Below are 12,121 nucleotides of genomic sequence, written 5' to 3'. Positions count from 1 at the left end.
CAGGTAAAGCTCTTTCATATAGGTACCCCACTTGGTATAGTTTTCTTACTTGGAAAATTGAAAATACTTAATTATTATTATTTGTCATGAACAACACATTTGAATTTTTTTTATGATTCACAACCACAAATTCACGGTTTTCGGATTTTTTCCTTTACTTGTGCTATAATACCACCTACCTGCCAAGCCTGATTCTAGGTCAACGGGAAATACCAACCCTATAGGTTTTCTTGACAGACACGACACACAGGTCACGACAGACGAAAAAGTCGAGAGGTCGGGGGTTCGATCCCGGGCGACGACGGAAACAATCCATATCCATACTAATATTATAAATGCGAAAGTGTATCTGTTTGTCTATCTGCCACCTTTTTACGGCCCAACAGTTTAACCGATTCTGACAAAATTGGGTACAGAGTTATCTTATATCCCGGGGATGGACATAGACTACTTTTTATCCCGGAAAAGCAAGGAGTTCCCACGGGAATCCTAAAGATCCATTCGCTTATCCGATTTGTATGAAAGGTACCGAGGTAGCTTGCGTCCCTGTAATTGACATAGACAACTTTTTATCCCGCAAAATTAAACAGTTCCTACGGGATCCTTAAAAGCTTACATTCACGCAGACGAAGTCGCGGGCATCCTCTAGTTTTACTATATTTATACCTAGTCGGGATTTGGTTTAGAACTTTATTTTTACTATGTAATGACACGGATTTGAACCTGAAAAACTTTATATTCAATGTACTTACTAAAGTAGTTAGTGATAGTAAGTATGGTAATGAACACGCTACATTGATTCTTAAGCCATTGTTCTTAGCCACTGAGCCGTTGAAAAGACGTGCTATAAAGTTTTAAGTTGTTGTTCGTAAGCCTAAAGCCATTGATCTGTGTAGGTACTTACCTATTAAGTTTACCTTTACCTTATCTTAGACCTCAAAATAAAAAATCGGTCAAGTGTGGGTCAGACTGGCGCACCGAGGATTCCGTACTATAGTCGTATTTTTTGCATGATAAATCAAAAACTGTTGTAGATAAAAAAAAAACTGTTTTAGAATGTACAGGTAAAGCCCTTTCATATTATGATACCCCACTTGGTATAGTAATCTTACGTTGACAGTTCAAAATACTAATTATTTGTTCATGAACACATTTTAATTTTTTTCCTTGTGATGTAACCTATCTACCTGTCAAATTTCATTATTGTAGGTCAACGGGAAGTACCCTATAGGTTTCTTGACAGACACGACAGACAGACATACAGACAGATGACAGACAAGGAAGTGATCCTATAGGGTTCCTTTTTTCTTTTTGAAACTTCTATTTTCCTAAGATCGAAATATTAAGATTGCTTTAACGGTGAAGGAAAACATCTTGAGGAAACCAGCATGCCCGAGAGTTCTCCGTAACGTTCTCGGCGGTGTGTAAAGTAAACCAATCCGCACTTGGTCAGCGTGGTGGACTAAGGAATAAACGCTTGTCATTCTGATGGGAGACCTGTGTTCAGTAGTGGGCCGGTGAATGTGTTGAGATGAGTTTCTAACCGTTACCACAGAGAACAGCTGTTACCATTAACTATACGTATTTTGCACAGTTTATTATTTAACGCGCGTAATCTTGAACCTTGACAGTGACGATAGTAGGCTATGAGACGAGCGATTGAGCAACATAATAATATTTGTTATTATGTTGCTCAATCGCTCAGCATAATAATATACTAGAGGATGCCCGCGGCTTCGCCCACGTGGAATCCCGTAGGAACTCTTTGATTTTCCGGGATAAAAAGTAGTCTATGTCCTTCCCCGGGATTTATCCCAAGTCTGTCCCAAGCCGTGCGTTGCAGCTAAAAAAGAAGGGAGGAATAGGTCAAATAACTCCTTGGAACATCTCCCCATTATAATAGCGATAGAACACGCAAAGGGAGCTTACGTCTCTGCGGTGCTTCAAGATTTCCAACGAGCTGGTTAATCTGGGACTGTCCACAAGTCAGACAAGATAATTTTTTTTAAAATGTTCGTAAACGCCAATTTAGTGGCATCGATTTAAAGACAGACATCAGCCATTAACTGTAGGTATTTAGGTACTATTTTTATTAATTCACCATTGACGTAAAATAAAATAATTTTGTTTATTATTTTTATCCACGTTTGCCGTCGTGATTCTGTAAAATTAGACTAGTACGCGACAAGGCGGGATGGCAATCGGGTTATGAGGCGGGGGGACGCCCCGCACACCCGCAGGTCACCCGCGTTAACACGCACGGGGCGTCCCGATTGCCATCTCGATCTGTCGCGTACTATACCTATGTAAAGTTTGCCAATCCGCACTTGGCAACGTCAAACGACAGATCACTGGTAGCCTTTGAGTGTAATCTCACCTGGTGGTAAGTGATGATGCAGTCTAAGATGGAAGCGGGCCAACCTGGCATGGCAGTTTTCATTAAACCCATGCCTCTTTGGTTTCTCCACGGCATCGTATTGGAACGCTAATTCGCTTGGCGGCACGGCTTTGCCGGTAGGGTGGTAACTAGCCACGGCCGAAGTCTCCCACCAAAAAATCTAAGCCTCCTTCTTATTCTGGAAGAGGTTCTTCCTCAATAGTGGAATAGCGATTGGTAGAAAATAAGATGGTATTATATTCTTCCTTCTTTTTCCTTCTAGAACCGACGTTGCCGCGACGAATTTGAGAGGAACATAAAGAAGATAGAGATGGACGCCCATCGCGCCGCTGTGTTCAGCGGAGAGAACCACCACAAGTTCTTTCTGGGGCATATGATCGTGTTTAGAATGCATCTGAATAAGGTAAGATAGTATTGGTTGTTACGGCTATACTCACGTATTTAGTCGATGTAAGCTCGACCAGTTTAGAACCTATCCGAAGCCCTTATAGGGTTCCGTACCTTAAAAGATAAAGGAACCCTTATAGGATCACTTCGTTGTCTGTCTGTCCGTCAAGAAAACCTATAGGGTTCCCGTTAACCTAGAATCATGAAATTTGGCAGTTAGGTAGGGTCTTATAGCACAAGTAAAGGCAAAAATCCGAAAACCGTGAATTAGTAGTTAGATACATCACGAAAAAAAAATTAAAATGTGTTCACGAAAAATTTAGTTCACAAAATCATATTATATAGATGGCGCAGACCGTTATTAACTTGCAGAGCTCTACATAAAGGTGTTAGGTATATCTTTTACGGAACCCTTAGTGTGGGAGTCTGACTTGCACTTGACCGGTTTTTTCATAGGGACTCGAGTACACAACCCAGATATTTTGAGAAACTCTTCAATTAACATATGTTAATTGAATTTTGTGTTAAACTAGAATACTATGTGATAATGTAAATGAAATTTTTTACTTTCATTTTCAGAGTCAAGATTACGTGCAAAGATGTCAAAAGATTAATAGAGGCTGTGGTACTCCTTGTGAAGTAAGTAAAATACTTACAATGAATAAAATTTAAAAATGAATTTTTCTTACCAAAATTAAAAAGAAGATTTATTTTAATAATAAAATAGTTCGTTATATTATATCATATACCTATAATTGATACTTTAATATAACTAAAAAATATTTACAGGTGAAATCAATGAAAATAAAAGTTTGTTGAAGTTTATTCAAAATATTCATTTCTTTCTTTTTCAGACCACACCAAGAATGGTACGATGGCGGCGGCTGGCTCAACTAGAAATGAATCGTGTAAAGGATGACATCCAACACTCTCGCCGCTCGTACAAGGACCTGCTAGTACACTCTCGCCGGAAACTGAAGCATTTGCGGCAGGAGGCGCACTTGCGCGCGAACACCGCCATCGCGGCGGTAGAACAATGTGTGAAGAATACCAAGTGTTAGTTTTTAACCAGTATCCATCATCAACATTTCTTCCATTTGATCGGATCCAAAGGCGGGCTGTTCGAATTGTGGACGATCCCAAACTAACTGGCTCGTTTGGCCGCAGAGATATTAGCTCTCTTTTCGTATTTTATCGACTTTATAATGGGGAGTGCTCTGCCGAGCTGTTTGACCTCATTCTACCCTTCTCTCACCACCTGGGTGCATAATACACATCGACCACCCGTTGTGCCAGATACTTTTATTAACACACATGCGAACTGTGGAATCAACTCTCATCGGCGGTGTTCCTGATAGATTATTTATTCAAGGGGTGGACCAACAGATTCCTGAACGCAACGCATCGGCCTCTAGTACCTCTGGTGTACCTCTGTAGTACCTCTGGTGCTACAAATGTTCATGGGCGGCGGTAACCACTTAACACCAGGTGACCCGCCTGCTCGTTTGCTCGCTATTTTTTATTAAAAGAAACCGATAGACGTTCACTGCTGATCCACTGTCTCCCTGCAACTCGCTTGATGTCCATCCCAACGCTGTGCAACGGTTCAAATATAAAAAATCGGTCTAGTGCGACTCAGAGTCGCACTCGAAGGGTTCCGTACTATCGTAGAAGAAATAACACTTTTTTTTTCATGGCGGCGATTTTGAAATTTTCAGTATTTGTTACACGTTCGGTAAAACTTTCAACTCTCTACCTATCACGGTTAACGACATACACCCTGCTGAAACACAGACGGACAAACGGACGTAGGTACAGCAGAAGCCTAGTTATAGGGTCCCGTTGGCATCCTTGGGGTACGGAAATAAAAGTTAGGTACAGACTAGGGTACGAAAATGCATAAAGTAATAAAAAATCAAAGTGCCATATTAAGAAAAATGCACTACCATACTTAATTAGCTTAAGTTTATTTGTAGTATTATTTTGTTTCAATTTAATTTGAATATGTTAAAAAACGCGAAATTATTTCATTCAAGATTTTTTTGTTGGGAAACTATACTTACTAATTAATTTACTAAAAAATATTAAATTACTGTTATAGACATATACCTACTTAGGTATGATAACAATGTGTAGTACATTCAAATCATTTTTGGAATCAAGATTTTGAATATACCATAAACGTAAAAAATTCAAGAAATAATTAGTAGGTACTTAATAAAATATTTTAATAACATTAAAGTACAAAAACCATATTTCTTAGTTTTAAGAATATACTTAAAAATGTATAAGTTTTTATTTCTTTTTGTAAAAAAAATTATTACTGTATTCATGAAAATAAGTATGATGAAAATAAGTACAAAACTACAATAAAGAAATATTAATAATAATTGCCAAGATGAATTTATATTTATAAGAAAAGTTTAAAATTGTGTTCAATTGTAATTTTCCTATTTTCCCACCATAGAGTAGGGAGTGGAAAATTGTATAAGAAATAAATTAAGTAGGTGCTTAATGAAACAAAAATGATTATTGGTGTTAATTATTGTTAGTTCCTATTGATTTTTGATATTTTTACGTTAAGCCGAAAACTGTACAAATAAATCTTGTTTTTTTATAATTTTTTTATAAGGATTTCAAAATGATATTTTTTGGCGTGACGTTAATTTATTATTTTTAAAGTAAGTAAGTATTAACCTAAGAATTTAGCAAGGTTAATGTTAAATCAGTCTCATGAAGAGGAAAAACCCACACACAAAGGGTTCCGTACCATAAAATCGTACAATATTATGTGGGTACTTTTAGAAAAAAAATATTTACATGACGCCCATTTTGAAATTCTAATTCAGTGGCAATAGAAATAGGCACATAATACATATTCTATAAAAATTTCAAACTCTCTACCTATTATGGTTCATGAGATAGAGCACGCTGACAGACAGTCGGCAGTCCCGTTCACACCTTTCAGACACGGAACCCTAAAAATTTATTAAAAAACAAAATGGAGGCCATTTTGTTCATTAATTGTGTGTAGGTATAATTTTTTTGTGTTCATTATAGAAAAATATAACATATTACTCGTACATTAGCCTCACTGTGATAGTCGTAATAAATTAATTTATTGAATTAATCCAATAATCTTTAGATTAAATTTAATTGGAAGTAAATACAATTAATATTTTAATTTACCGGATTATTGTTGTTAGTAGTTTTTAAGTTTAACCAAATGAATATTTTGAATAAATTTTAACAATTACAAAATCATAATCGAGATTTTATTTTCATTGATTTCGCCTGTTGTTGCTATATTTTTATTTTTATTAAAGTATAAAATAAATATAAATATTAATTAATCTATAATAAAATAGTTCGTAGGTACATAAAGATACATAAAGGTAGGTAGATACATAATATCCATTGCAATGATAAAGGTTATCAATTAGCATGCAATGCGCTACAATGCATGGTCAGCAAATAAATTAATTTAGCCTACTGCATTACTTTTTATAATTTTTTTAACCCCCGACCCAAAAAGAGGGATATTATAAGTTTGACGTGTGTATCTGTGTTTCTGTGTATCTGTCTGTGGCATCGTAGAGCTCCTAAACTAAAAAACCGATTTTAATTTAGTTTTTTGTTTGTTTGAAAGGTGGCTTGATCGAGAGTGTTCTTAGCTATAATCCAAGAAAATCGGTTCAGCCATTTGAAAGTTATCAGCTTTTTTCTAGTTACTGTAACCTTCACTTGTCGGTGGTGTTATAAATTTTTAATTTACACTTGTATTTTAAAAAGTTAGTTACTCCTATTAAAAGATGCTTGCTTGTTAGGTCAGTAGGAAAAACATTCCGAACCAGTGATGCATTTGACGCTTCAAAGTACATGTAAAAAATTTATTTGAACAAAAGTTTTTTTTTCTATTTCTATAAATCAGACTTATTTATCACGAATATTTTCATCTAGTGCCTTAGACAGGTTTTATATATTTTTATGCAAAACCTGTCTAGTATTTATATTTACATATTTTGTTATACTTATTATTTTGATATACTCACATATTAAATTTATTAATTAGTTAGCTATTTATTTTGCAGCATAATATGTGTAAAATTCTAATAGGTACACGAAAACTAAAATAAATTCCAATTTAATTTTTTTTGCTAACTGTGTATCGTACTTGACTTTAGGGTCTGAACAGATCATTAGGTACTGTTAGTTCATTGCTAATTAGTTTTTATGACAGACATTAGACAAGTGCATATTATTGAACTAAGTTTCAATTGAGTCTCCCTCAAGAATATGATGTGTTTAAATTATTACTATTTTATATACCTTGCAGTATTATTTTGTAGTGCATACTGTGATGATGAGGTAAGTGATTTGGAATAATGATGGCCGTGAGATCCTGGTAATATAAGTGCCAAAGTGTGTCTGTATGACTGCCCGTCTGTCTGCTAGCTTTTCCTATCCCAACCATCTATTTAACCGACTTTGGCGTTTGGTACAAATCCCGTGGAGCGATATAGGCTACTTTTTATCCTGGAAATCAAAGTTACCACGGGATTGTTAAAAAAACCTAATTCCACGTACCTAGATGAATTCCAGGCATCACCTATTTGGTAAGTACAGAAATACTCGTAGCTTGCATCCTGGAGACGGATATACCTAGAGCATTTTTATCCTGGAAAGTCAATGAGTTCCCAAGGGATTAAAAAACCTAAATTCACGCGAAGTCGTCACATTCTAGGTACTTTACAATGTTCCATTTCATTCTAAACCACTTCCGAATTTCAGGCCACTACAGAAGGTACACAGAAATTACTGGAAACTTATAGCAACTACATAAATGCTTCCCACGACCTGGACAAGAGTGACAGAATGATGATGAAGGAATGGACATCAGATTTCCTGCTGCAGATTGTCAATATAACATCACATTATAGACTGGACATGGCGAGGCATAAAGAGCATAACTTTATGGGTATTAAATCTAATCCTAAAGTAAGCAACTATACATATAAAGACCTGCTTTAATATATAACACTTATAGGTACATCTCATTATTTAATAGAATTCAGGCGTTGAAATAATTCAGAATAAGATCTTCCATCCATCTACAGTCAGCGCTCCAAACGGAAACATGGCGAAATTAAAATCAGTGTTACTGAATTTTTGATTCCATTTTATTCTAACGTCATTGTATTAGTTCATTCAACGTTAATTAGGTGTAAAATCGAAGTACTAAATCCTTACTAAATAACACTGTAGAGAATATTGGTCGATCTCAACATCAGAAGTGGGATCGATTAAAGGCCGTCACTTTTTTTTGTAGGTATCTACCAAAAACTTAACATCTAACCGGCATGTATCGGCGGCACTTCTGGTGCTGAATAAATGATTTTGACTTTGACTTAGGATGATTTTTGTATAATTTATTTCTTACCCCTAATACGGAGTTAGGGATACCTACTCATGGTTTCCTAATATCTACTTATTGATAATAATTTACAATTGAAGTACCTATAGACATTAAGGTAGGTAACTCTAGGTTATATTTTTAGTGGAAGGAATGTATGGACTTGCACCAGAACGAAATAAACAAAGCAGAAACAACTTACTATGGCAAGGAAAGCAAATGTGTAAAGACTGCAAACGAGGAGGGGGATAGGAAAAAGCATTCTGTTACTCAAATGGAAAAAGAGGTGATTTTTTTATTTAACTGTATGTGTATGTATTTAATTGATTCCTCGAAAACGGCTATAATAATAAGGATCAATTTTGTAATGTTTAACTTTTCAAGTTTATACATATAGATACCTACTCGTAATTAGGCGTTGTTCTTGACTTTCCGCGAGACTTCAGGGTAATAATAATACCAAATCAAAAGACGCCAAGCAAAGATCGCTTGCAGCCAAGTAGGTACCAAATGTTACTTTTTTCCAAAAAAAAAATACAAAAAATACTTATGTACCAAAAATACTATGTTCATTATAGATCAGAAAATGGCGGAAAAGCTACAGATATTTATCAAATCAATGCAATATTAATAACCCAGGTGACGAAGAAGCTGCTGGGGAGTGCTTAGTTGAATATGTGAGTAGATAAAACGCATCTTTCTAATGACTTTGTAGAGTCCTTGAACATTCGTCCCATTTGATCCCAGCAAATATGAACAAAATTATCGTTTTCCTAGGCTCACTGTACCAGAAACCTGGACTACTTTGTTCAAGTCCATTCATACCAAAATATCAACAAGCTCAATTCTCTATAATCCGCCAAGACAGCCAAATCTGTATGGTACAACGAACGTGCAGTATGCGATACTCTCCTGTCATCATCGCCCGCTCCTATCCTATACATGAAAAACCGGCCAAGTGCGAGTCACACTCGCACACCGAGGGTTCCGTACTCGGGTATTTTTCAGACGGACAGACAGACAGACAACAAAGTGATCCTATAAGGGTTCAGTTTTTCCTTTTGAGCTAAAGATCCCTAAAAATAATCAATCAAACCACTATGCACCACCACAGCACAATACCACACAAATCTTCTCACACTCAAGGTATGAAATTGTGCACTGTAGAGGATGGTCCAGTGTCCAAGTGAAACGTGCCTACATGGGTTGGGTGTGCATATCGCATCGTCTAGTATTTTTTTTTTAAAGTATATTGATGGTAATCATGACTAATACTCCCCTTTCCTCTCCAATTAAGCGTAAAGCTTGTGCCAGGAGTGGGTACGACAATAGTGTAACGGGTGGGGTTTGAATCGACGACCTTTTGGAATTCAGTCCGCTCCTCAACCGTTGAGCTATCGAGGCTCTACGTTTGGCGGATTATAGCGAATTAAGCTTTTGTTCCTTGATGAATATATACCTATTTCATTTCAGATGCAAAAAGACAACTACCACATAACATTTCAAAGGCTGATACTTCTCAAGCTAGAGTCCATGTCGGATCTGTACAACCAAATTCTGTCTTCACTCAGAACCTTAGAAGTGTGTCTGAAGACAGTTCTATCGCGTTATTTGGGTGATGTAAGGTTAATTATGAACAATTTACACCGTTGTTATGATATTACAAACTAGCAACACGTGTGAAAACCCTAGAATTTTTCATACTAAAATATTATAAAATTAAATTAAAAATAGTACTTACCTACTGAGGTTTCGTTTGTGGTTAGTTACCACCCTACCGGCAAAGCCGCCAATTTACCGCTAACCGATAGGGGGTTAATGAAACTGCCATTGCCCTTCCAAGTTAGCCCACTTCCATCTTAGACTACGTAATCACTTACCATCAGGTGAGACCGCAGTCAAGGGCTAACTTGTATTAGAATTTTAAAAAATCCGGTCAAGTTCGAGACGGACTTGCTCACGAACGGCTCCAATCATACAAAATATCGCCATCGATATTTGTTTTAAACTGATTTTAGAGATTAGACTACCTAGGTTTCTGTGGTGTGATGAAATAAAACAAAAATGATAAAAAGTATAAAGAATAATTTCGTTGTATATTTATATTCGATACAAAATTGTCAATTAAAGCGAATATTTACAAGGAAAGGTTAAAATTATAAAACTAAGTCATTACGTAAAAATTACTAATTTGTACAAAAATACTACTTATACTATGGCAATACTTAATGGTAAATATTATAATTAAAATAACAATAATGACAGTACGTTTTAGCGTTTAAACTATCGTGTGTGCAGAGTGACGACAGCCGGTTCCCATTTGTCGTCTGTCGGGCCCGGATTTTAATCGGATGTTCCAGCGGCGGAACATTTTATATGAAGCTATTCACACTTGTCTGAAACCGATTTTGTTTCAAAATGTTCTGTCACTGGAACATCCGATTAAAATCCGGACCCGACAGCCGACAAGTGGGAACGGGCTGTGATATCCAATATAAGTTATATTGGCAATATGACATAATGTTGCACTTTTTATTGGTAAAAACGCTAGAAAACGATAATAAATAAAAAATATAGCTCATTTCGCAAGATAACTTTTTGGAATACCTATATTAAAATGGACGGAATTAGTTTCAAATATTTGAATTGGCTAAGTTACTTGAGATTCTAGTTAAAATATTTTTTCTAAGGAATATTTACATTATACGCAAAACATTTAAAGGAATAATATTTTTTTTTTTTGTATAAAATACGTTTGGCACATACCTACTTACAACAATAATTGATACAACGCCTTTAATAGTAATATATTTCAGCTATGCCATTATATGTAATAATGCGTATTTACAATAATTATTCATGGATTAATATTTTTTCTACATTTATAAGAATATGGTTTAGAAATAAAATTACTTACGAAAATAAAAATAATGTGGTTAGGTACCTATTACTGCAGACGTTGTCGACGTATTAACCTCTACTTATAATTTGCACATATTAAAAAAGACTCTATACACTTTTTTGGAACCTTCGTAGCTTTAGTGTTAAGTTTACGAAAGTAATTATCACCACTATAATTATCATCTTACAAATTCTGTCCATCAAAATGAGTGCAGACCAACTTTGTATAAATGATTTGACTTGAGTTGACATGTAAATACTACTTACTACTTAGAAACTACGAGTATCTTACTAAAGATTCCTTTTTTGGGTATAAAGGCACTATAAATCGATTTATCTAGAGTTGTTTAACTACTCTCTAATTTAAGTCACAAAGGAAAAATTAGATATGTCTGACCACTTAGAATCTGTATTTTTGAAGTGCATACTTAATTAGTTAGTACCACACAGTATAATAATATCTATCAGGTAAATCATATACATCGATGATCATAATAGGTAATACGTCGTCAACATGTGCGTTAAAATATCATGTAACTAGATTTTTTATATTTACATTTATTTGATATTTTATCTTCTAGGAAAACGTCCGATCTGCAACAATAAAACAATAATGTTAAAACTGTTTTACAATTTCAAATAATACTCAATGCCCACACAGATATCCCTAACCTATTAAATGTAGATTAAAAATATATTTTTGAACCCTTTCAAGTTTGCAAAGCTGTTTGCAAAATAAAGAGGAGATTAAACCAATTTAACTAATCACAAGTAGTTTATGGATTATTGTAATTTTAAAAAGTATAATAAAACAATAATATTATTGATTGTCTCACCATGATAAGGGTCCCATGCCGGCCGGTCTGGGCGGCGGCTCTGGTGTATCTGGGGATGGCGGCTTGAATGTACTACCCTGCAAGAAGAATATTTTACCATAAGCCTCGCCATAAGGGAATATAGTCCATCCATCCATCAACTACATGCGCCTATGTACTATTTGTTATGGAAGAGCGGTGTCTTCT

General features: G+C 35.4%; 3 protein-coding genes across 6 annotated transcripts in view; 2 read left to right on the top strand and 1 right to left on the bottom strand.

Annotated features, from left to right (window-relative positions):
• LOC123868907 overlaps positions 1 to 4,648 on the top strand; it is a 30,038-nt gene extending 25,390 nt beyond the window's left edge. The window contains exons 3-5 of the mRNA XM_045911574.1: positions 2,661 to 2,801; positions 3,365 to 3,424; positions 3,640 to 4,648. Of these exons, the coding sequence (XP_045767530.1) occupies positions 2,661 to 2,801; positions 3,365 to 3,424; positions 3,640 to 3,846 (408 nt within the window). The 3' untranslated portion in view covers positions 3,847 to 4,648. The remainder of the gene's footprint in view (positions 1 to 2,660; positions 2,802 to 3,364; positions 3,425 to 3,639) is intronic.
• Positions 4,649 to 6,990: 2,342 nt separating this feature from the next.
• On the top strand, positions 6,991 to 10,908 carry LOC123868908. Its single transcript, XM_045911575.1, has 5 exons — positions 6,991 to 7,153; positions 7,577 to 7,783; positions 8,344 to 8,484; positions 8,777 to 8,875; positions 9,672 to 10,908. Exons 1-5 carry the CDS (start codon positions 7,082 to 7,084, stop codon positions 9,867 to 9,869), a joined length of 717 nt encoding a protein of 238 aa, XP_045767531.1. The 5' UTR covers positions 6,991 to 7,081; the 3' UTR covers positions 9,870 to 10,908.
• Positions 10,269 to 12,121, bottom strand: part of LOC123868894 (cadherin-87A) — a 48,590-nt gene continuing 46,737 nt past the window's right edge. For 2 of the 4 annotated variants that reach the window (XM_045911553.1, XM_045911554.1), the window contains exons 36-37: positions 11,936 to 12,012; positions 10,269 to 11,693 (exon numbers count right to left, since the gene is read on the bottom strand). In XM_045911553.1, the coding sequence (XP_045767509.1) occupies position 11,693; positions 11,936 to 12,012 (78 nt within the window). In that variant the 3' untranslated portion in view covers positions 10,269 to 11,692. Of the gene's footprint in view, positions 11,694 to 11,931; positions 12,013 to 12,121 lie in introns of those variants that run through there. The other 2 variants (XM_045911552.1, XM_045911555.1) reach the window with 1 other exon arrangement.

This window comes from Maniola jurtina, chromosome 10 (assembly GCF_905333055.1).
Source record: "Maniola jurtina chromosome 10, ilManJurt1.1, whole genome shotgun sequence".
Taxonomy (NCBI): Eukaryota; Metazoa; Arthropoda; class Insecta; order Lepidoptera; family Nymphalidae; genus Maniola; species Maniola jurtina.
Note: the sequence above shows the minus strand (reverse complement) of the source record. Positions and strands in the feature narration are given on the sequence as shown.

What these genes read in the sequence shown, in the direction of transcription:
- LOC123868908 (XM_045911575.1), top strand. Translation starts at nt 7,082, where the DNA reads ATGATGTGTTTAAATTATTACTATTTTATATACCTTGCAGTATTATTT. An exon ending in GTATTAAATCTAATCCTAAA is followed by an intron (nt 7,784 to 8,343) that starts GTAAGCAACTAT and finishes TTATATTTTTAG; the next exon opens with TGGAAGGAATGTATGGACTT. An exon ending in GGGAGTGCTTAGTTGAATAT is followed by an intron (nt 8,876 to 9,671) that starts GTGAGTAGATAA and finishes ATTTCATTTCAG; the next exon opens with ATGCAAAAAGACAACTACCA.